This window comes from Nanorana parkeri, unplaced genomic scaffold, assembly GCF_000935625.1.
Source record: "Nanorana parkeri isolate BGI_ZX_2015 unplaced genomic scaffold, ASM93562v1 scaffold214, whole genome shotgun sequence".
NCBI lineage: Eukaryota > Metazoa > Chordata > Amphibia > Anura > Dicroglossidae > Nanorana > Nanorana parkeri.
Genome location: NW_017306482.1, coordinates 504681 through 528220, shown reverse-complemented (window position 1 = coordinate 528220; position 23540 = coordinate 504681). Strand labels below are relative to the sequence as shown.

Below are 23540 nucleotides of genomic sequence, written 5' to 3'. Positions count from 1 at the left end.
TCTGACTGCCATTAATTTGACATTTGTAAAGAAACAAAAAAAAAAAAGTGAAGGGTTAACCCTCCCAAACATTTCTACCCTTTAGGTCTGGTAGAAATGTTAGGAGGGACCCAATTTTCTTAAAAAAGCGTGGGGTTCTCCCCCAAAGTCATACCAGACCCTTAAGGTCTGGTAGGAATTTTAAAAAATGGGGGGGGAGGGAAATTCCATACCAGACCCTTGGTCCGAGCATAGGCCTGGCAGGGCAGGAAAGGGAGCGGCCCTCCCTCCTTGCCATACCAGGACACATGCCCTCGGCACTGGGAGGGTGCTTTTCCAGGGACGCCCCCGGGGAAAGCACCTTGTGCCTGTGCTGATGGGGACAAGGGCCGCTTTCCCACAAGCCCTGGGGCATTGGTTGTGGGGTGGGGATGCGGGCAAGGGGGCTTATTTACATCAGGGTACCCCTTTAATAGATGTGTTCCCCCCTTGTGAATGAGTAAGAGGTACTTATATCCCTACCCATTCACTAAAGGGTTAAATAATAAGTCCAGACTTTTGAAAAAATCCTTTATTTGAAAACAAACCCAAAAGACAAGTTTTTGACAAGTCTTTTAGTTCTAACAAAAAAATAAATGGATCCACTGATGTAATCCAGGGTCAATCACGGCGTCCAGCGTTGTCCAGGACAACGACAACTCGACAAAATAAAAAATAAATAGAAATAATAATTTTAAAAAACCCCCGACGACCGCCATCCCGTCTGCTCACCACATACACCGGGCACAGAATGGCATTTAGAGAGAAGCCGGCAACCTATAAACAATTGGGCGGAGCTAACTCTGCCCAACTGTTTACAGTTGTAACATGTGAGCCAGGATTGGGCAGAGTCATCATAACTGTGCCCAATCATGGCTCTTACAGTTCTCTGTGCCCTGATCGGGCAAAGTTTTGCACCTGACCTGTGGTCAGGTGCAAGGCTTTAGCCAATCAGGGCTCACAAGGCACAGTACCTAGCGGGGCACTCGGCGGCCCAACAGCCTGACGAGCGCCCTGACAGTTCATGTGTTCGCCGAACACATGATCTACCAATGTTCGAGTCGAACTCGTGTGTTTTTATACGTTATGCATTTTTGGTATAAAATAGGTTGCTTGGGGCTGGGGTTTGTTGTCATGCACCAAAACACATGAATATGCATGTTACATGTGTAATTCATGCTCTCCCGTTTGTAGGCGCTTCTTATGGTGTGCAATTAACAATGCATGCGTTTTAGCGCATAACAATCGCCCACTCCATCGCAGAATGCATGAAAAAATGCATTACAAAACAGATGAAAGCGCACAGGTGAGTGGACTTCTTGTCTTCATGCTGGTCAGGACCCGCTCTCTGCATGCTAACACAACAGCTTGTAGTCTCAAAGTGTGTGACAACACAGGAGTGCAAAAGGTAGATAGTTGTCACCCCGCAACAGGAAGAACTTCCTGTAGGATCACAAGGGATTATTTTTAACAGCAGCTGTAGGTTTAAAACCTACTTCAGACAACCTTTGAGAATGGCATTACCGTGTTGCAACATAGCTGGGAGCTTATTGTCTGGGTTTATTAGAGGATAGAATGGCGCCTGTGTTCTGCTGCATTCCATCCCTTCATTGTTTGGATGAATTATCTCCCGGCAACGAAGGGGTTAAGCTCGCTCTTGGCTCGCTTCCTTGTTTACAGCTGCTCAGACCTAGCCCCGCCCATCGGGCGCACCTCCCGTTTCCTATTGGTCGGCGACGCTTGGCTCGGTCCTCATTTGCTACGTTGTTTCACGGCCGCCGCAGCGCATTGGTGCAGACGGGGGTAGTGGGGGGGGCGTGGCCTTTCCTCCACTAACATGGCCGCTGCAGCTGTGCGGCTGCTGTTAGTGGCCGGTTTGGGGGTAACTCCGTTGGTAGGTGAGGGCGGCGGGCAGGCCCAGGTGCTGGGGGTGCGTTTGGAGGATGGAAGTGGAGTTTCTTTCAGCGGAGGTATAATCAGTGCTCGCCCAGGTTCCGTGTTCCTCCTCCGCCTGTGTGGCTTGGGGCTCAGCAATGATACCTGGCCCTGGCTCTCCATTGGGTCCCCTGGGGGCCAAGGCTGCACTTCTACCCCAGATGCACCCTTGCAGCTGCTCCCAGAGTTCCTGGTCTGCGGCGAGCGCTCGTGCCTGGTCGCCGTCCACGTTAGGGACGGGGTCACGGATCAGAAAGGCCTCCTGTACCCCCTGTGCGTTCGCCATGGAAACGATTGGGTCCTTTATTCAGTGGGGGACACACTTTTCTCGGTTTCGGGGAATGGTGAGAAGTCGTCCCTGACTGGGGTAGAACAACGGGCGTGTGACCGCTTTGTGGCCAATGGACAGGACAAGGTTGGATCCACCGATGAATATTTGGCCACCTGGCTGGTGGCTTTTCTGATTGTCCTGTGCGTGCTGCTCTCCGGCCTTCTCCGTGGCCTGCAGTTGAGCACGCTGGCCCTGGAACCGCCAGAACTTAGTATCCTCAGAGACTGGGGCTCCCCCTCCGAAAGATTGGGCGCAACTCGGCTGGACTACCTAAGGACTCGCTGGGGCGGTTATACGCTCATTTCCCTGTTGACCCTGTGCTGTATCGCCAACGCCGCTGTGGCCGTCTTGCTGTATCAGGTCATTGGCTCAATCGCTGGTGCCATCTTTTCCGCGGCCGGGCTGCTCCTGTTGGCCGGGGAAGCTCTACCAGCTGCCATCTGCTCCCGCTGGGGTCCGTGGCTGGCCTCCAAGTGCCTTTGGCTCACTCACTTTTTCCTGCTCCTTCCTGGGATCGTCTCGTTCCCTCTGTCCTGGCTCCTGGAGAAGATGACCGGCCAAGACCCGAGCCGCTGCTACATGAGGCTGCGCATCCTAGAGATGGCCAGGTGCGGGGACCCCTACAGCGAGCTGGTGAGGGACGAATTCAGCAAAGGGGCCTTAAGGAACCGGACGGTGGAAGATATCCTAACGCCTGTCAAAGACTGCTTCATGCTAGCCAATGATGCCCACCTGGATTTCAGCACCATGTCCAGCATCATGGAGAGCTGCTACACTCGCATACCCGTCTATGAGAACGAGCGCTCCAACATTGTGGATATTCTCTATCTGAAAGACTTGGCCTATGTGGATCCAGATGACTGCACCCCTCTGAGCACCATTACCCGCTTCTACAGTCACCCTGTCCACTTTGTGTTTAGCGACACCAAGTTGGACGCTGTGCTGGAGGAGTTTAAAAAGGGTGAGAAGGCCCTGGCTATGCCAGAGCACGTATGTGTTTATGTGTGCTTGCGCACATACAAGTCTCTGTGTGTGCTGCTTGTTCCCAAATTGTGCAGAGTGTAAGGGGATGCTTAGGGGTAGGGCTAGATCATGCTCCGAAGATGATTGAGGCCTCTAAGGAGTGCAAGGAAATAACTGCTTTACAATGAAGTGTGATGGATCGTGGAATAGCGTTCATAGAATCAAATATCCTAACTGACATGAAAACTATTCCATTATAATAATCATCCTTTATAAGGTATGTGGCAGTGGTCCTTCCGGTGCATATATTTCAGTGTCACGTGAAGCTGAAGCTTTCCATAGTAACTTATTACGTCTTGTATCCCTCATCATTGCATGTAATGGATATTGTGTCGGGCCCGTTCTCTTATTTCATATCCTGTCACTGTCTTTTATGTCTGTCTGTTGCCTCTCTGCAGGTAAATCTCACATGGCTATGGTCCAGAAAGTGAACAATGAAGGAGAAGGCGATCCATTCTACGAGGTGATGGGGCTGGTCACGTTGGAGGATGTTATTGAGGAGATTATAAAATCGGAGATATTGGATGAATCCGAGGATTACAGTAAGTGTGCGACTTTGTATTGGTAGCGGGGAGGGATGGGCTGAGGCAAAGCACAGCTTTCCCTCTCTTTTCCCTGATGTATACATTATTTAATGACCAAAGGATGACTAGCTCCGCACACTGAGGAATATACTTGCCTTTTCAACTCACCAAGAATGTTTTTCCCAAGTGTCCATTCCTATATTGCAGGGGTCTCAACGTACCAGCCTGTGGAAAGTTACTTTAGGCAGGGCCACCAATGCGGGGGAGAGCCGACCCTCTTGTACCGGGCCCGGGAACAGAGAGAGGGCTCTTGCCTTTTGCAGCAGCCTGGGGAGTAGCTATGGTAGCTACCTGTCTGGGATTCACCCACACAGTCCAAGTTTTGAGTCCTGTATGTGTTGTGTCTGGGTTTCAGGCCAGTTGAAAGCTGGACACAAGATTTCACGATGTCAGGTGGACAGGGGCAACCACGGGGTCCTGGTGTTCCAACTTGAGCACATGGAGGAGGCCCGGTTATGGAGGGATGCTAAAAATCTGGTAGCAAGGAGGTGTCTAAAACAGGGTGCAGATAAGTCTTGAAGGGCACAGGGGTTCTGCTTCAGGCAGATGTGTTGCTCGCTATCTATCCCCTCTCTCTCTCCTGACTGTCTCTCCTCGCTTTCCTGGCTGTCTCCCTTCTCTTTCTCTCTCCTCGCTCTCTCCCCTGGCTGTCTCTCGCTCTCTCCTTGCGCTCGCTCTCTCCTGGCTGTCTCCCTTCTCTCTCTCTCTCTCTCGCTCTCTCCTGGCTGTCACTACCCTCTCCCATGGCTCTCTTTCTCTCCTCGCTCCATGCCCTGGCTTTCTCTCCTCGCTCCATGCCCTGGCTTTCTCTCCTCGCTCCATTCCCTGGCTTTCTCTCCTCATGCGGCCCCAATGGAAGACCGAAACATGGCCAGTGGCCCCCAGGTAATTTTGAGTTTGAGACCCCTGCTATATTGCAGTCATTTGCACCACCCTTCCTCCAGACTATTTTATATAACATTCTGCATGTGAGTTACATCATAGCTTTAGCGCCAAAAGGGAGTTTTTGTATTGCTGATAAAGCTTATTTTACTTTATTTGCCAATGGTCTGTCTGTCTGTCTATCTATCTTCTATCCCTCCACATTCGAGAGTAAATATCACAAAGTGTCTGAATAAGATCTGTTTTTATGAATTTATAGAATCCAGAGGTGTAACCGTCTGGCCCAGGTGCTTTGCCCCTGCTATGTTAGAGATAGTAGAATCAATCTCTTCCTGGGTGATAGTGGTATTTAAAATTTCCAATTGGGAATCTGTAATTTTGGGAAGGGGTATTGAATCCAGGTAGGCATATGTATCTGATGACGTAGCTATGTCGTCTGTATACAAGGAACAATAATATTCCCCTAGAAGTGCATTAATCTGCTTTGAATGGTTTAATTTATTACCTCCTGCATCAGTCAGGGAATGGATGTGAGAGGTAGGTTTACCACTCCTAGCTAAATTCGCAAGCAGCTTACCACATTTCTTGCCAAATTAGTGAATTTGCAAGTCCCATAGAGATTTAGAGTATAATTCAAATTTCTCTAAGCTGGTCTCATATTCCCCTTTTGCCTGAATCCATTTGTCTTTCCGTAGATTGGAAAGGTGGTCTCAGAACTCCGAGTAGGCCTGTCTCAATACTCCACTGGCCTGGTGGAATTCAGAAGAAACAGCCTTGGTTTTACCATGAACAAATTACATGATCTTCCCCCTTATGAAAGCTTTACCAGCTTCTCAAATAAAAGTGACGAGGTGACTAAACCTCGATTTAGTCTCAATATACTCCCTCCACCCTGTTCGGTTGACCTCTTGGAAAGAGTGATCTTTAAGCAAACTAGAGGGAAATATCCAAATGTTAGCATCCCCTTTGGGAAGTGTGGATTTAATCCTTAAGTCTATGGGGGCATGGCCAAAGATGACAAACTCATTAATATTCGCTTGTACCACCCTAGGAAGTAAGGAGGGTGAGCAGAACAAATAATCAATGTAGGATAAAGAAGCATGTACTTGGGAACAATGGATGCATTTCCTGCCTTCTGGGTTTCGCAATCTCCATACATCCTGCAAGGATAGCATTGCTTGTAATTGCGCCAAAGATGGTTATGTTGGAGATTTAGAAGAACCCGTCCATTTAATGGAGCGTCTATCTTCCAAGTCAGAGATGACAGAGTTCATATCACCACCAATGATAATGTTATTAGATCCCTCTTGGGCTATAGATTGAGTGAGCTCCTGGAAGAATGCCATTGTTGGGGAATTTGAGCATAGACATTATAAATTACATAATCAGTATTATAAATACGAAGGTGTACTTTAACTTTTCGGGCTTCAGTATCATTAGAAGAGTGCACAATTAGGAAAGGTAACGATTTCCGTAACAGAATGGCCACTCCTGCTTTCCTACCATTAGATGGGGAACCAAGTACGTCCCCTACCCAGTATTTACGGAGACGAGGAAGGTCAGATTGTGAAAGATGCATTTCCTGCAACAATGCAATATCTACTTTCAGTTTAGCTAAGTGATGTAATATTTTAGAATGTTTGTGAGGGGATCGGAGGCCTTTCACATTCCAGGAGATCACTTTAAATTGCAATAAACCATGCATTTATGCAGTAGGGAGAAAGGATCTATTCGTTAAGATAATGACTTTGCAATAGAACCAGATAATAATGCCTGCATAGGGACACCACTGCTTTAGAGATTGGGTGGAAAGGCTAAAAGAGAAGGATACTCAGACTGATGATGATGAAGAAGAGGCAGAGCTGGTGTGAGTCTGAAAAAGAGCACATGTAGAAAAACAGTAAACAGCAAAAAAAGAAACAAATTATTCAGGTAGATGAACATGAGTTACAGCATAGGACTCCCTTTTTCACCTGCACTAACACAATCCACCCGCTTTTCTCTACACAGGACCAGTTATCTGTTGCCTAACCATAACAGACAAACCAAACATCTCTGACATCTAAATAAAAAATCAATAAAAAGGGTTATCGTGTGGTCTTATAGAACAATTATCGTTAAGCAAGTATTGCTAGCGCTGTTAAACCTAATTCCAAAGGTCCTACAACATCAAAGGGCAGGTGAATACCCGCAGAAAACTCTACATCGAATCTACTGGGAGTAAAACAGTTCAAAATGTTAGGGCCAATAAAATAAACAATGGTTCTGAGAAATATAAACAAAACAAAAAAACATTTTCTAGGAGCAGGGATGATCCTGTAAAAAGAGGGTTCCATGACGGTTCCTCATCACTCAAAAGGTGGTAGGATAAAAGTAATGGCTGGACAGTCTGAGAGTAGACATGAAATTACAATCCCAGGTTACATATAGAAAGATTCAAGTCAGGAGTACTTCACAATTGGACGCATTGGGAGGTTTATGTGGTGACGGTGGCAATAACCTCATCCTTTTGCCACTAGATTGAGTGCGTTGTTCTTGGTCAGGGAAGGACATCAATGCCAGGAAAGCAGAGGCTTATGTAGGAGTAGTAAAGATCTTTTTCTCCCCATATGAGGACTGTAGATGTAAAGTTGCGGAATAGGCCAAAGAGAAACCTAGGCTCGTTGATGGAGTGCCTTACATATGTCCGCAAAAGCTTTTTGTTGTTGACTGAGTAGTCAGCAAAGATTAAGAGCTTGTGACCATCAATTTGCAGAGAGGTGGTAGTATGTGAAGCTTTGAGTATCAGTGACTTATCAGCATAATTAAGGTATTTGACGATCACCGTGCAAGGACGTTGCGAGTCTTGTTTCTGATGGCCTAGGCGGTGAGCCCGTTCCACCGTGAAAGGCCTAAAAGCGAGGGGATAGTACGGGAGCAGAGTTCAGATAACGTTGTGGGATGGTAGTTTTCAGGAAGGCCCACAATTCTGAGATTGTTGCATCTGGACCTGTTTTCGAAGTCATCGCTTTTATTGCGTAAAGATCTGTGCTTCTTAGCTCCATCTCGCCTTCCGATTCATCTGGAGCCCCGAAAGGGAACGATTTTTGGTTCAGGCCACATATTTATCCATGTGGAGTTCAACGTGCGGCTGGTAAACGTTGTCCCGGTAAGTTTGCGTAGTCGGAGTATTTGGAATGTGGTTTTATATGCTGGATTCAGTTCCATGGAGCTGTAGCACGCGACATGTGCAGCCTCTGCGGTAGGCGCCCGAACCGGAATTCCTTTTGTCTGTTTTTTAATATGCTGCCTGTCCTTTTGGAAAAATTTTGCTTGCAACTTGCTTGTCATTGTGCAAAGCAAAAACATATGAAGCGTGAAAAGTGCATAAAAAAATGCTCTAAAACAAGCACGAAAAACGAAGAGGCTTGCGTGTGAATCTAGCCTGTAGATTACAAATACTCTGAACTATCAGATTATCACTAGCAGCACTTTTGGACTTGTTCACAGCGGCCTGCACTATAAAATGCGTGTCAAGCGCAGTGGCTGCCTGACTCCTGGAATTTGTCCAGCTCTGCCTTAGTCTGTTTCATTGTTACCCGGAATGTAAGAATTCTCTACAGCGCTTTTTCCGTACAAACAACCTCATGTCAAGCATCACATGTTGTGATTGGTCCATGTAGGGCCAAAGGATAACTAAACTCTAGTTAATAAATGTAATTTATTGCAGCATACCTTTCCTTAGATGTGGTGGCTGCTTTAGTTGTTTTTCAGGCTAACAATTTCAGTAAGTACAGAAAATATCTGTTGATCTTGCCAGAATTACAGTGTCCTTGTCACTTCCTGTGAGCTATCCTGGAAGCACAGAACAATATCATCCTTCTTCTGTAAATAGAATGTTATGGAGGTAAACAAAAACAAACCTGATTGTAGTCCAGCATGAGTGGCAACCATTGCTCTATTCATAGTTACAGTGGAGGAGAGAGTGTAGCCACCCAGTTACTGAGGTGTGTTATTTAAAGGATAGCCCGATGAAACTAAAGGAAAATTGCTCGAAAGCTAAATGCATCCATCTCGTCTAAGGACGCTGCAATATATAACATTTTTATTTCTGGCTTTAGATTTGCTTTTTATAATGATCCTTTGTGCCTGCCTGAAATGCACATTGCTGTACACAAAACAAATTCCAACTGCTATATATTGTCTTTACTTTGAAGAGAAGGGAATGAGTGCATCACTGCATGTAGGATGCCAACACACATTGGCTGAGATGGGTTTAAGAACATGTAGATGTCTTATGATCTATTTTTGGTGAGATATCTGCCCCCTGTATGGACAGCTTCACCCCAGCATACTAGACAGATCTGTGGAGGTGATAAGAGCACGTATCAATGGTTTTCAATGTTTGCCATGACAGATAATCTGAAATTTAGAATGATTAGGAGCTTTTTGAGTTGCTATCATTCTTATATTTCTTGTTTAAAATCTGATTTTGTGTGGTCACACCCTGTGTGACAGGGCCAAGTATAGCTGCTTTGTCTTATCCATCTTTTATTTCACATTTTTTCCTTCAGAACAAGCAGTAAAGAAGAAGCATCCCAAAGTGCATCCAATTCCAATACCACGTGGAGGAGAAGACCTGTCATTTTTCAAGGGTGGTGACGTGGAACAGAAAGTCAAGATATCACCGCAGCTGTTGCTGGCCACTCAGCGCTTCTTATCTCAGGGTACGTTCCATGACCTAGTTCACCGTCCACACCATGTTAGTCGGTGCTCTGTCCTGCCTTCTAGTGTAACTTGATCAATATCTCTGCCTTGACTGACCCTTGTAGCTTTGTTTATATTTATTCACGGTAGCATGAACATTTTGATCTGGCCTGACAGTTGCATCCTTATCATATCACCCTTAGTATAAGGGAAATCACAAAGAATGAAAATATAACAAAGTGCACCACGTCCGACTATGGCTCACAAATTGCCCACCTCCCTTCTAAAATGAGAAGTCGTTGGAAATCCCTACCCTACCACACCCTCTGTGTCTCCTATCCTGAGGAACACATTGAAAAAGATCATCTTAGGATTTCTCTAGTTGCTCTGGTGGCTTCTTTTAACCCTTTCGCTGCCAAGCCCTCCGGAATGCTTTGCACCGCAGGTGACCAGACCATTTTTTTCCCATTGTTTTAATTTTCAATTGCTGCGTTGCTAGCGTTTGTAAAAGACACACCCTCCCCCCCAAACCATATATTTCTTGAAAGTACAGGCCCGGCAGAATAAAAAGATGGTGCTACTACTGCCGGCCGCTCACATCGCTCTCCTCCTGCAGCGCTCGGCCGGCTGTCACACTTTCTCTCCTCCTCGCTGCGACACAGAGCAGGGCCCAGCAGGGAGGAGAGAAAGCAGGGATGCACCGCTATAGCATTTAGCCAAAAGTGACATTTTCGGCCGATATATCGGTGCATCCCTAATTCTAACAACGCACTGCAGCGCATGTGCACGGCGTACACCACAATATGGTGCATGTGTATGTTCTGTGTGTGGGGTGAGGGGGGTTTTTGTGGTCATATTTCTATTAATTTTTTTTTTACTGTGGGGGGGATTACAGTGAAATATCTGGTGTCTAAACAGATGGAAAAGGAAATCCGAGTCCTAAATCTCTTTTTCTGCAGCCTCTGTTCTAAATGAATGGAAAGCACTCGGAGACTTCCCATTCATTCATAAACTGTTGATAGTAAAATATTTATTATCAACCAGGTTCTGAATGGGGAGAAGCCTCTGTAGTGAGTGCTTCTCCCCATTGAGAAATTCATGTAAATAACATCCTGTTCATTCATAACTGGGGACACATACCGGTAGTACTATGTATCCCCAGTTATTTACAAACACTGGAGTGATCAGAGGTTCACTCCACTGTTTGTCCTTCTCACAGAGGATCACTGATATTTAACAATCCTCCACTCGGCCACACACACACACAGTCGCTGTCATCCTGAAACTGACAGGATGACAGCGGCTCCTCTCTCTCCTCCCCACTCGCTGCCCTCTCATGCCGCTCGATCATCGTGATCGAGCGGCTCACTCCTCCGCCCCCCTCGACGGCCATTTCTATTTGGATCCCAGCTGCCTTAGCCCATACAAGCGGGGGGAGAGCAGAAGGGATCCATAGAGACACAGATCCCTGCCTGGAGCGGCTCCAGGCAGGGAGGAGAGTCTGAAGATTGTTAATAGCTGTCATCAGCGGCTTGTGAGCCACTGATGACCGCTATTAATTTAAAGGGAACCGTCCAGGGAACAGTTCTAATATAAGTTCATGGTCGCTAAGGCGACCATGAGCTTATAGCAGAACGGTAAATGCCACCGCCGTAAGGCATACTGACCTGGCGGTTTGGGAACAGTTTTGTTGCACCGTATGACTTGCGTCAGTGGCAGGGAAAGGGCTAATATGTCTTTTGGGCCTTAAATGTTGTAAGGAAATCCTGTGTGTATATTTAGGCTTGAATGAAACATGTACAGCCAAATTTATTCTACATTTGCTCTCATATTTGTATTGTAAAATGCACCTATATTTGTTTGAGTGATTGTGCAATTTCTTAAATTGGGATACTTTTGTCCTTTCTAGGGTTTAGACCAGAAATGGGCAACTCTGGCCCTCCAGCTGTGCTTTAACTACTAATCCCATAATCCCTCTGCTTTTGAGAGTCAGTCCTGTGGCTGTCAGTCTTGCAGTGGGACTTGTAATTTCACAACAGCTGAAGGGCCAGAGTTGCCCATCCCTGGCATAGGTCATAGCAGTTTATTTGCCATTTATTTTTCCTATGGAATTGTGTAGCTTAGTTTTGCAGTATGAAATAGTATGCCTTGAAAGCACAAATTCAATAGGAGGGGAGCTATACTTCATTGATGTGAGCCCAGTCTTTGCTTTGCAATGCATTTGCAGACAACAAGTTTTTGTGTTCTTATATTTTGTCATGTACAGCATGACATGGCATAGATTTCTGTGACAGAGCTCGCTTGATAAACAATGAGGAAGATGACTATTCTTGCTGTTTTGTTCTATACCAGTTTATATTTTGCCTAGATCAGAGACCTGGATGTCAGCCCATTTTTGCCTCAGGTTAAGTTCTTCTGCCAATAGCCTTGGGGCCTGTTTACCCCTATGTGCCCCTACATGTAGAATTGGTTAAAAAAAAATGTTGCTTGTTGCTGTTTTTAAAAAGGGTTCCTTCCATAGTGATGTTGAATCGTACAACACGAAAAACCTTTAATACTGGCTATGGGGTCTTAGAAAAAGCATATCCCTTCCATTCAGATATATAGTGGACAGGTGCCTGTGCAGGTTCTGTGGTGGGCTGCACGGACTCTCAGGTGGCTGTGCACTTTCTATGGTGGGCTGTGCAGACTCTCAAGTGGATGTGCAGGTTCTATGGTGGGCTGTGCGGGCTCTCAGGTGGCTGTGCACTTTCTATGGTGGGCTGTGCAGACTCTCAAGTGGATGTGCAGGTTCTATGGTGGGCTGTGCAGGCTCTCGGGTAGCTGTGCAGGTTCTATGGTAAGCTGTGCGGACTCTCAATTGCCTGTGCGGGCGGTGTGGATCCACAGGAAGGAGGAAATTGTTGACAGCCGCTGTAAACTGGTGCCGCGATTCACAGGAAGGCTGCCGGGACCTTGCTGGGGACCTTTGTTTTAAAAATGTAAAGCTGCGGGAGGGGTGCGAGGGCCACATAAAATTGCCTGGCGGGCCAGATTCGACCCGCGGGCCTTGTGTTTGACATGTTTGTGTAAGGTAAATGCCTCCCTAACATCTTTGAAAAGTTTATTATACCTGAAGCTTGTTCTATAGAAAACATATTTCCCATCCCAATAGGAAGGCAATCTTCTAGTCATGGCTTGTTGTGAAGTATTTATATAATGACAATTACTGGTATTATCACTCAAACTCCTATCTATGATAACATGCTTTTCTGTGTTTGCTTGGCAGAAGTGGATCTTTTCAGTGCCTCTCGGATGTCGGAGAAAGCCCTCTTGCACTTGCTCAAACTCCCAGGAGTCACACAGGAGGTTAAATTTGATGACAGTGAACGGCTCGCCCCTGAACACTATCTGTACCTGCGCAGCCAACCTGTGGACTATTTCGTACTTATTCTACAGGTGAATACGGAGGTGGCTTTATATATGCTTAAATTTTCAGTTCCCTATACTAATTTCATTCTTCTTGGTTTCCTAGGGCAAAGTCCAGGTAGAGATTGGGAAGGAAGGTCTAAAGTTTGAGAACGGGGCATTTACCTATTATGGAGTCGCTGCCTTGGGTCCTTGCCTTTTAAGTGAGAGCAGTACATAAGGGGTCCCTTACTGGGCTTGGCTCTACTTAATTCTAAATGTGTACTTTATATTCAGGCTGGTTTTATTCATTTTTTTTTCATTGTTTTCATTTTAGGTTCTAACTCTCCACCCAGTGCCCATGAGCACAGCGAGTCTCCAGACTCTGGCTTCTACTGTCCAGACTACTCTGTGAGAGCGTTGTCTGATCTACAGATAGTCAAGGTTTGTGTGTGAGGCGTACACATTGAATAGGTATAATAGCTGTGCTGCCAGGATTGCCTTTATGGAAGGATCTTTTGAGTAGTTGCTAGGTTTATATCCATTTTACATGTTTGCTGAGACCAACATCCTCTTTTTTTTGTGTAATGCACTGAATCAGAAACAGCTTTATGTACCACCAAATTTGTCCTCCCAGATTTTTTCTAGCAAGTATAATAGAAAACATTTTCACATATTATTTATTTATTTTTTGTCAGGTTTAATGATCCGCATTGGCTTCTTTGATTGCTAAAAACCAAAAGCATCAATGTGGGTCTGCTTATACAATGGTTTCCTTGTAAATAATGGAAATCTGGGCCACAGACCTTTTTATGTGGGCGAAATATGACCCAAAAGCATTCTGGTTCAGTGGCATCTGGTCTGAACAATAGCAGGTGAATAGCAACACTTTTTCTACTTTACATGGCACTTCCTGTTCACTTTTATTGAAGCAGTACAGGTCCAATAGCTAATAACCCTTCTTTTTTTATTTCATGAGCATTCTCTCTGTTTTGAGATCGTCTTTGTTCTTGATCCAGGTCTCTCGGCTGCAATATCTGAATGCTCTGCGGACCTCACATTCACACACCAGTGCCCAGTCTCCAGACAGTATAGAGTTGAAGATATTTCCAAGCAGCCAGACACAGCTATTGAATGACAGGAATGCTGGATCAGGTAATTAGCAGGGCTTCTGAAGGTCAGGTTTGGTTACTAATATGCAGATCTTTAGGACACATGATAGTTGATATCTCCCTTTTTGCTTGTAATGTCTGAAGACAAAATGCAAGTGGAAATATACAATAGAACAAAATGTTCTGTACACATATAAGGAACAATAATAGTTTTACTCACCGTAAAATACTTTCCTATTGGGGGACACAGGAAGACTTTCACCTTTTGGGTTATATGGTAGGATTAAACAAAAAAGCGTAGGGCAGCTCAGGATAACCTCCTTTACTTCCAGTATACCTTAGTTTTGTAGCAAGCAGCACCAAGAGCATGACCATGAACATAGAGGGGTAGGACCTGTGTCCCTCAATGGACTCAAAGAAAAGGATTTTATTGTGAGTGCAAAAATCCTATTTTCTTTCTTGTCCATTGAAAAACACAAGACGTCTTTTTTGCCTTCAGGTTTTCCAAAAGCAGTCTAACTGAGGGGTGGGTAATACAGCATACAAACACATCTGCAGCTCAAGAGCCTCCTAAAGAACCTTATGCCCAATGCTGGCATCAGAAGAGGTTGCAGTGTCCACCTGGAGGACCTTAGAATGTGGGCGAACAGAAAATCAGGCAGAAGTCTTGTAAATCTGGGAAACAGTTGCTTGATGCTGAAAAGCCTAAATGGCACAATGCTCCTTGACAGGAAAGGGTGGAAAGCAATCCTTAACACCATAAGCTTAGATGATGATCTGGCTGAACCACCTAGAGATAGTGGAAATAGAAACCGGTGTACCCTTAAAAGGAACATCCGGGATAACAAAAAAAAGAGTCTTTCTGAGAAGCAGTGCCTGGGAGAGTCATCCAGACAAAGGAGGGAAATTACCTTTTGGTGAACTGGAGCTGGCCAAAGGGATGCAAGAATAATATCCTGGTTGAGGGTAAAAGCAAAAACTACCATAGGCGAGAAGGATGTTGTGGGTCTCAACATCAACTTGTCCAAAACTGGAAAGGGTTCCTTGCAAGATAAGGCCACCAATTTAGACCCTTACCTTGCAGAGGAAATGGCTACAAGAAATGCCACCTTGTGAGTGAGAGTAGAGCGGAAAATCTCTCATTTGTTCAAATGGTGGATTCTGAAGCACAGAGGGAACCCGACTCGGATCTCACAGGGAACAAACTGAGTGAGCTACATGAGACACAAAGGTTCTAATCAAAGAGTGAGAGGCCAAGGGTCTCTAAGACAATATAGAAAAGGCAGAACCTCTGTGCTCACACCAAGTGAAGCATTCCTTTCATGTCCCATGATAGACCATGCGATAGTATAGAATGGTAGACATGGTATAGTTTAGCTGTGATGGTATAGACAACTCTAGCAGTGATATAGAGAGGAGTCTTGTTTGAAGGAAAAAAAGTCTTTAAGTGTAAGAAAAGAAAGTGATAGCAAAAATAGGTTAGTCTTCTACACAGCAGCTCCTAGGGCACTAGCAAACAAGGGAGGCATGCTGGTAGTAGGAGGTAATGGGTAGCTATCTTGGAGAGGCCTGCAGTTTATTTTGCCCTCAGTGTTGAATTCTCCTGTAGGCAGCAGTATAACTCAAAAGGTGAAAGACTTCCTGTGTCCCTCAATGACCGAGAAAGCAATATAACTTTACAGGCAGAATGATGAATGTATTCCCACATCACATATTTTCTCTAGTTTATTGTGATTTGAACTGCTAGAATCACTTTAGCATCATGTAGTATACTTTCACCTCTTAGGATAATCCAACATTGTTTTTTTTCATTTCTTTCATATTGTGTTACTTTCTGCCGGTGCTGAGAATTGAGTCTTCTTTCCTGCCAGCATGCAGAGTAATTTGCCTGCAACTGGCACCAGGAAGACCTGTGTATGTTGTAAAATTGACTGGCCTCCCCTCTCTTCATCTTTTGTAACACTGTCTATTTCCAGCATTTTTAATCAACACTGCTGTTATGGGCACAATAGAGAGTGTCAGCTAATAGCTGGCCGTGCTGGTAAATACAGAGGTAACTATAAACCTAATAATCTCCTTCCTAATTAGCAGTGCACGTGCTATATACCCCCTGCTTGCTGCAAGATCACCCGGCTCTAAATTGAATGCTTTATACAAGGACCTATCATGGCTCCTTTCCTTGTTTTATTTTTTTAGTTTTGCAATAGACTCTAGAGATGCACTTAAAGTGGACCTTTACCCTCTGACTAAAAATCACATCAGCATACAGCTCTGCACGCTGATATGAAATCATTTTACATTCATTAGTCAAACAAACACATATTTTTATTTTACTTACAATTTCTTTTTTTCCACTTCCTGGTCCTCTTTGGCACAAATAATGTAATGTGCCCAAGCATTGCATCCTGGGAAAGTTACATCAGCAGAGCATTGCTGGGAGATCTCACGAGATCTCAGGGAAAGGCATTTTCCTCCCCTGAGTTGATGTGCATGGTCACATGTTCTAGTCAAATGTGCCAGAGTTGCAGGAAGTAAAGGGAGATGGATTTATCTGCCCTTAGTTAAAATGGCCGCTGTGAGAATGGGGAGGAAAAGAAAAATAAGATATACAAAGAATAAAAATCCGGCAATTATCTAGAAGTATGTGTTTGTAGATTGTCGCTACTAAACATTTCCAAAGGTGTCTTTTGTTTTTTACATAGAAAATGTGGGTAAAGTTCCTCTTTAAAGAATATACTCTTAGTGTATTTCCACTTTTGCAGCCATATTTGAGAAGCCCTCTCTTAATATTTGTGTTCCTATTTACTCAGCATACCTAAAAAATATTAATAAAAAAAACAACAATTCTTACCTTTTTTAGCTGTTTGGAGCAGGATTATATATAGGACTATACAGAAAGCTTCTGGTGGTTAGAATAGATGTCTGTGACCTGGTAAGGGGGCAGACTAAGGGACATTTTAAAGTTCACTAAAAGAGAACTATGGGGTCAGTGTTTTTCCCCATAGTTCTCTTTGGGGGTCAAGGGAGGACACATACTAACCTCCTCCGGTGACCCAAAGCTCAGTATATCGCGAGCTACAGCTCGCAGTATACTGAGACCACTGCAGCCGGGATGGATCCCGACAATGCTGTCGAGATTCACCAAGCTGCGTGAGTGATAGCTGGCTCTGCCTATCTAGAGGCAGAGCCAGCTGTACCCGCCCCCTCCCCCGTCCGTTCCTCCAGTCAGCACTGGAGGATCGGAGCGGGGAGGGAGAAATCCCTGCATGGAGCCGTGACTGACTACCACAGCTCACTGCAGGGAGATGATCGAGAAGTGAGCGAGCGACGGTATGTGTTCGCTCACTTCCGATCTATTGAGCCGACGTGTGACAGTTTCATTGTCACACGTCGGCTCAAACTATGAGGAGGAGTGATTTTCACTCGCCTCATAGTTCTTTAACATACAGAGAGGGGAGTTTATCAAAACAGACAAAATCTGGAACAAGCGATGCATGGCAACCAATCATTTTCAAAGCTTAAAGCTGGCCATACACTAGTAGACTTCTGTATGAAAGATCTTTCGTTCGACTTTCTATTAGCTAACGGCGATTGATTTAGACCGTAGGGATGAATAAAAAACTCGGAGCAAGATGGAAAATGTTTCTCGATTGATTGAAATTCTAACCGTGAATGTGGTTTTCGTTGGGGAAACTCCCATTAATTCCAAAATAGACTGTTAGGAATAGAACAATATTTTGTTTGACATTTGTCATGTGTCTGATGGTATTATCGGGTGGTAAAGAAAGATCTTTCGGTCAGAAATCTTCAAGTGTATGGTCAGCTTAACTGACGGACAATCCTGTTCATCTAGTTCAGAAGTGATAATGAAACCTGCCAGCGCAGTACAGACCGGGGTTAATTATTTAAAATAAAACTCCCCCCAGACAGTGAGAACTAAGCAGGAATGTTCAGTGCTGGAGTTTGCAGAAACACCTTCAACAAAGGTAGGCTGCAATTTCTAAATAAAGTTACACAATGTGAACGGGAACATGTAACAAATGTAAAGTAGGTGTTCTCCAAATATGGCTGCAAAAGTGGAAACAAACTTTTAAGTGCATGTACGCTAAGCTTAATGTGCGCCCTCCAAGGGCTGGATATATCTGCTTTGCTGCTTCCAGTGTGGCATGAACTAGGCTTTCCTTTTAATTCTAAAATGTCCATGAAAATAATTGTAGATTGGTAAATGTTACATTTTAAAGTCAATTGACAAAGCTTTTTTTTTCTTTTTCGTTATTTAATTGATATCACACATGATATAGTTGCTGTGTAAAGGTAGTCCATTCACAAAACTCAATAGTGCTACTTCTCTAGTATTTCTTTTTTTTGTATTGGTGTAACATCATATTAGATGTTATTTGACTACTCAGTCGTTATTTTACCTACATCATTTTAACAACCGGAACGATAATATGCTTGAAATGCAATTCACAAAGAGGAAAATGTCCTTTCGTCACTTGTATTGAAGTGTAGATTTATCACCTCCTTTAGGGTTGCTGTTCTGACAGATTTTGGCCTGCTTAGACCCCTAATATTTTCTCGAAGCCACTAAAAGTAAAGTTAAAAATAACAATATTTAATAAAAAATGAATTAATAAATACATATAAGAAAAATTAAGTTTATAAAAAATAAATAAAAAAAATATTTAAAACATTTTAAAAAATGTAAAAAAAATTTTTTGGGTTCGGCCTGACAATTTTTTTTAGTTTGGTTTTGAAATTTCCATTTTGTTGCACCTCTAATTTGGAGGGGTGTCCCAATACCTTTTGTCAATATAGTGTATGATGAAATGAGGTAAAAATAAATGGAACTTTTTTTCATCTTGTCATGTTACATGATGCAGAAGAACGCAGGATGTACACTGATCAGCCATAACATTATGACCACCCACCTAATATTGAGTGGGTCCCCCTTTTGCCGCCAAAACAGCCCTGACCCATTGAGGCACGGATTCCACTAGACCTGTGATGGTATGTGACACCAAGCTGTCAGTAGCAAATCTTTTAAGGCCTGTAAGATATGTGGGGCTACCATGGATCGGACTTTTTTTTCCAGTATGGCCCACAGATGCTCAATTGGATTGAGAGCTGGAGAATTTGGAAGCTAAGTCAACACCTGAATCACGTTGTATTCCTGAAACCATTTTAGCAGTGTGACAGGGCACATTATCCTGACAAAGTGACTACTGCCATCAGGATTACTGTTTCAATGAAGGGGTCTACGTGGTCAGCAAAAATGGTTAGGTAGGTGGTACATGTCAAAGTAACATCCACATGAATGGCAGGACCCAAGGTTTCCCAGCAGAACATTACCCAAAGCATCACACTGCCTTGTTCCCATAGTACATCCTGGTGCCATCTCGTCTCCAGGTAAGCGACACACATGCACCCCATGATGTAAAATAAAATGTGCTTCATTATGCCAAGCCACCTTCTTCCATTGCTCTGTGGTCCATTTCTGATGCTTGCATGCCCATTGTAGGTGATTTTGGGTCAGCATAGGCAACCTGGCCGGTCTTTTGCTACGCAACTCCATATGCAACAAATTGATGCACTGTGTGTTCAGACATCTTTCTATAGGAACCAGCATTTTTCAGAATTTGAGCTGCCCTGTCACCAGTTCACTGGTTTTCCTACCTTGGACTACTTTGCCACCCACTTCCAGGTGCCATTGTAACGAGATAATCAATGTTATTCACTTCACCTGCCAGTGGTCATAATGTTATGGCTGATTGGTGTAGTTGTCCTTTCTACACACGTTTGTGTCCTTCTACAGATCTGGATTTGTTATAGCCAAATGTCACCTGACACACAAAAAATCAAATGTCTCTAGACACCCATCAATGGGGTTGTAGTGCAATTGGATCGTTCCATGCAACAAATTTAATATCAAAACAGATTTTGGGTGGTCAGGAGAATTGCTTGCCCTCCCCATGCTGTTTGTTGGCAGATGGAGATGTATAAATCCAAATGATAACTCAAATATTCATTAAAAAAATGATTATGCAGCTATTCCATTAATGATCACTGTGAAATTAGCATGCAGGGGAGATATTCCTTATGTGGTGAAAGTAAATCAGTCATCCTACAGTTCATCTGCCACCAACATACACTGCCAAAGGGTTAAAATGCCACCCAAAATGTTTCTTTTATCAGAAGTCTGTGATGCTTGTTCAACGCATTCAGAACGCACATCAGTCTGAGTGTACAATAACCATTCCAGCCTTTGTGAATTGCATGTTTCAGCACGCAAAATAAGAACAGATAAATGAACTTCTACTCTCATAACACCGAGCTTTGTGAATTGGACGACTTCTCACTAAAGAGATCCATGCTAGCACTCCCTTTCACTGTGATTGTGTATGGATCAGTCCCTCATATATCACAATTCCTCATCACAGCAGTTTGCCTAGAACCACGAAGGGTCTAGTATGTTTGTTCAACCCATCGTTCTGACTAATGTCTGAAATACGTCACTGATGATTACATTTAAGGCAGCTTTTCTCAACCAGGGGGGCTTTTTGGCTTTGTCAGGGTGCCTTGCTAAAGGGGTGGTGGGCGCTTCTGATGTAAAAGAGGAAACTCCATCCACATATTGTTTTGCCTGGGGTCCCTACTTAAAACCTATACCAGACCGCCTGTCTACAATAAGGGGTTGTTTTTTTTTTTATTGTTTTTGACATTTTTAGGCTGGGGTGGCTCGAGATTTTGCACTTCATAAGGTGCCGTGACTGAAAAAATGGTTGGGAAACGCTGCATTAAGTATGGGGAATTTACAGACGCAAGTAAGTGGCATGGCTTAATTATAAGCTCATCTGAAAATGTTCATACCTCGGTATTCTTCTGGTCTGTAACATAGCCTGCAACACTTTAGTGATACATTTACAATCACAGTTTTCACCATTTCAAACAGCATACACTATAGACCTGATCAGAGTGTTAAAATTAGGGATGCACAGATACTTTTCGAGTACCAGTGCAGATACTTGGCATTTTCATGAGAACTACCAGGGCTGCAGCTGGAACCTGACTCTGGCGCTCCACCACTGTCCTGAAATCATTAGTCTGTATTGTTTTAGAAAAACTGTCACATGACAATAAACAAAAATGTATCAGTACTCGTACTTGTAAGTACTTGGCAAGTACCAGTACTCGCAAAACTGGTATCTGTGCATCCCTTTATTTATATTTATAAAAACAAAATCATACATTAACAGAGATGTACAAATCCCAGGAGCTCCGTGTGCTCCTTACAAATGACAGCTGCCTCCTAATTTTTTAATTTTTCTCTAGTCTAGTCTTGGAGCTCAAAAGTATCGGTACTTGGCATCTGTGCAACCCTAGTTAAAATGATACCTTGTGCCATCCAAGTACTGCAAAAGCATAATAAAATTGTCAGCTCCCCGCACAGTACACACATTCTGCACGTTTCCATACCAAGGTATACACTTGTGGTAAAGTGCCCATGATACCTATAGTGCTCTCTGAAGCCATCATTTAGTCTCAGTAGATAAGTACTAGCTGTAGTAATGTATGGACACATTGGTTCATTTAAAGCAAACTTCCTCCCTGCCGCTGTGGTGAAACTACAATCTTCATCTTACCTCTGGAAGTCATGCCTGTGGCTGTCAGTCTTGTAATGCCTTTTAGGACTGGAGCTGGATGGATGAGGTTTTGATACACCTGATTTACAGGAAACATTTTGAGAGAACTCTGTAGGCTGCCATGCTTACCCTTTCTTCTTGAAATGCTAGTTGGCCGACTGTCGTAATGATCCAATGGCAACTCAACTGGAACAAATGTACTGATCAGACTTTCTGGCTGCATATTTGTTCCAGGTTAGTGACTCAAAGTATTGAAAATGGAGACAGCCATGCAGCTAGTATTCTCAAATGATGATCACCAATGGCAGTCTGTTTTTTCCTTTTCTCTCGACAGGTTTCTCTTTACCTGAACTTACTGCTCAGACACAACTTACTCTACTATTAACCACTTGCTGCCCAGGTGTTTAGACCACCTTCCTGGCCAGGCCATTTTTCAGTGTTCAGCGCTGCGGTACTTTTGACTGACATTTATTCCGTCATGCAACGCTGTACTGAAATTAATTTTATACCATTTTTTGGGGACACATAGAGCTTTCTTTTGGTAGTATTTAATCACCACGGGGGGGGCGGGTTTATTTTTTACTATATTTCGGGAAAGTTTTTTTACATTTGTTAGGAAACAATTATTATTACCCAATTATTTTGGTAAAATATAAAAGATGGGGTCACGACGGCTAAATAGACACCAAACATGTCCAGCTTAAAAATTGCGCGCACTCGCGAAATCACAAAAAACTACCATACTCAAAATTGGCCATAGGCGACGCATTAAAAGCTTTTACAGCTCATCAGTTTAGTGTTATCAGTGATTGATGGCCCTAAAATGATTGCTCTCACTGTGACTTTCGCAGCGATACATAACATGTTCGGCGTAATGGGCGCAATCGTCGCTTTCGCAGGCATGTGCCCCTGATGCATGTTTGCATGCGTGTGTTGTGCGCCCGTATACAAGGCCTGTTACATCCAGGAAGCTCCCGGCCGGCTGTTTATGTACAATGGCCGCCCGGGAAGCAGTTAGTCACTTTTTTTTTGCATATATGTACTGCTAGCAAGCGGTAGATATATGCAAAACAAAGTAATTAAAAAAGTTACCAAATAGGTCAATACTTACCTGTGTCTCTGCCGCTCGCTCCCATCTGAAGATTCTGGAGCTTCTCGAGTGGCCGAGCAGGATGATGGAGCGGGCGCATGCTCAGTAGAGATGCTCGGCCGAGAGAAGAGACACAGCGGAGGTGAATGCACACAGCTATGAACGTGTAGGTCAGACAGACTGTGGGACTTGAGGAGTCTTAGCTTGCTTTGGCATTTGTGTCACTTTTTTTTTTTAAACTTTTAAAGCAAAGTTCCTTTCTCTAAGAGGCTATGTACTGTAGTTATTGAGCAGTCTGTTTTATCTTCCAGAACTGATGATGGAAGGGAGACAGAGCGCTGGAATACAGATGAGAGCTGAGTGATCATCACTACCCCTTACCTCACCAAGAACCTGGGATCAGAGACTCGGAAGTAGCACTGAAAAAATGTCTCAAACAGTCCCTTACTGGTGGTGCCATTTCTTTTTTTCAGTGCAAAGTGACATTTCAAGTGAACATACATTGGATAAAAGTGAAGTTCCCTTGCCGGTCACAGGAACATCACCACTTGCAGTGTGAACATTTCTTGCCATTACCCGGCATTTCCGTCCAGAGGAAGTTGTACAGAAAGGCAAAGTGTTAGCGGAAGCCGCACTGCTGATGGGAGGACTGAAAGACTGAAAATGCGAATGTGTCGGGTTATTAACACTTTTTAGGAGATAGAGAAGATATGTTTTATTTTGTATTAAGCTAATCGGGGTATGGGGAAGTGGAAATTGGAAGCATTAACAAAGACATTTTATCCTAATGTGCAGTGCGTGTTTGATATATTAGTCATGGTGTAAGCGCCTGGGATCCATCTTATTGGA

The 23540-nt window shown here is 43.9% G+C and overlaps 1 protein-coding gene across 1 annotated transcript; it reads left to right on the top strand.

Annotated features, from left to right (window-relative positions):
- Positions 1-1814: 1814 nt before the first annotated feature.
- On the top strand, positions 1815-23340 carry CNNM3 (cyclin and CBS domain divalent metal cation transport mediator 3). Its single transcript, XM_018555821.1, has 9 exons — positions 1815-3245; positions 3706-3849; positions 9327-9479; positions 12728-12897; positions 12974-13070; positions 13184-13290; positions 13866-14001; positions 15935-16011; positions 23003-23340. The coding sequence occupies exons 1-8, from the start codon at positions 1856-1858 to the stop codon at positions 15982-15984; spliced, it is 2247 nt and encodes a 748-aa protein (XP_018411323.1). The 5' UTR covers positions 1815-1855; the 3' UTR covers positions 15985-16011; positions 23003-23340.
- Positions 23341-23540: the final 200 nt, after the last annotated feature.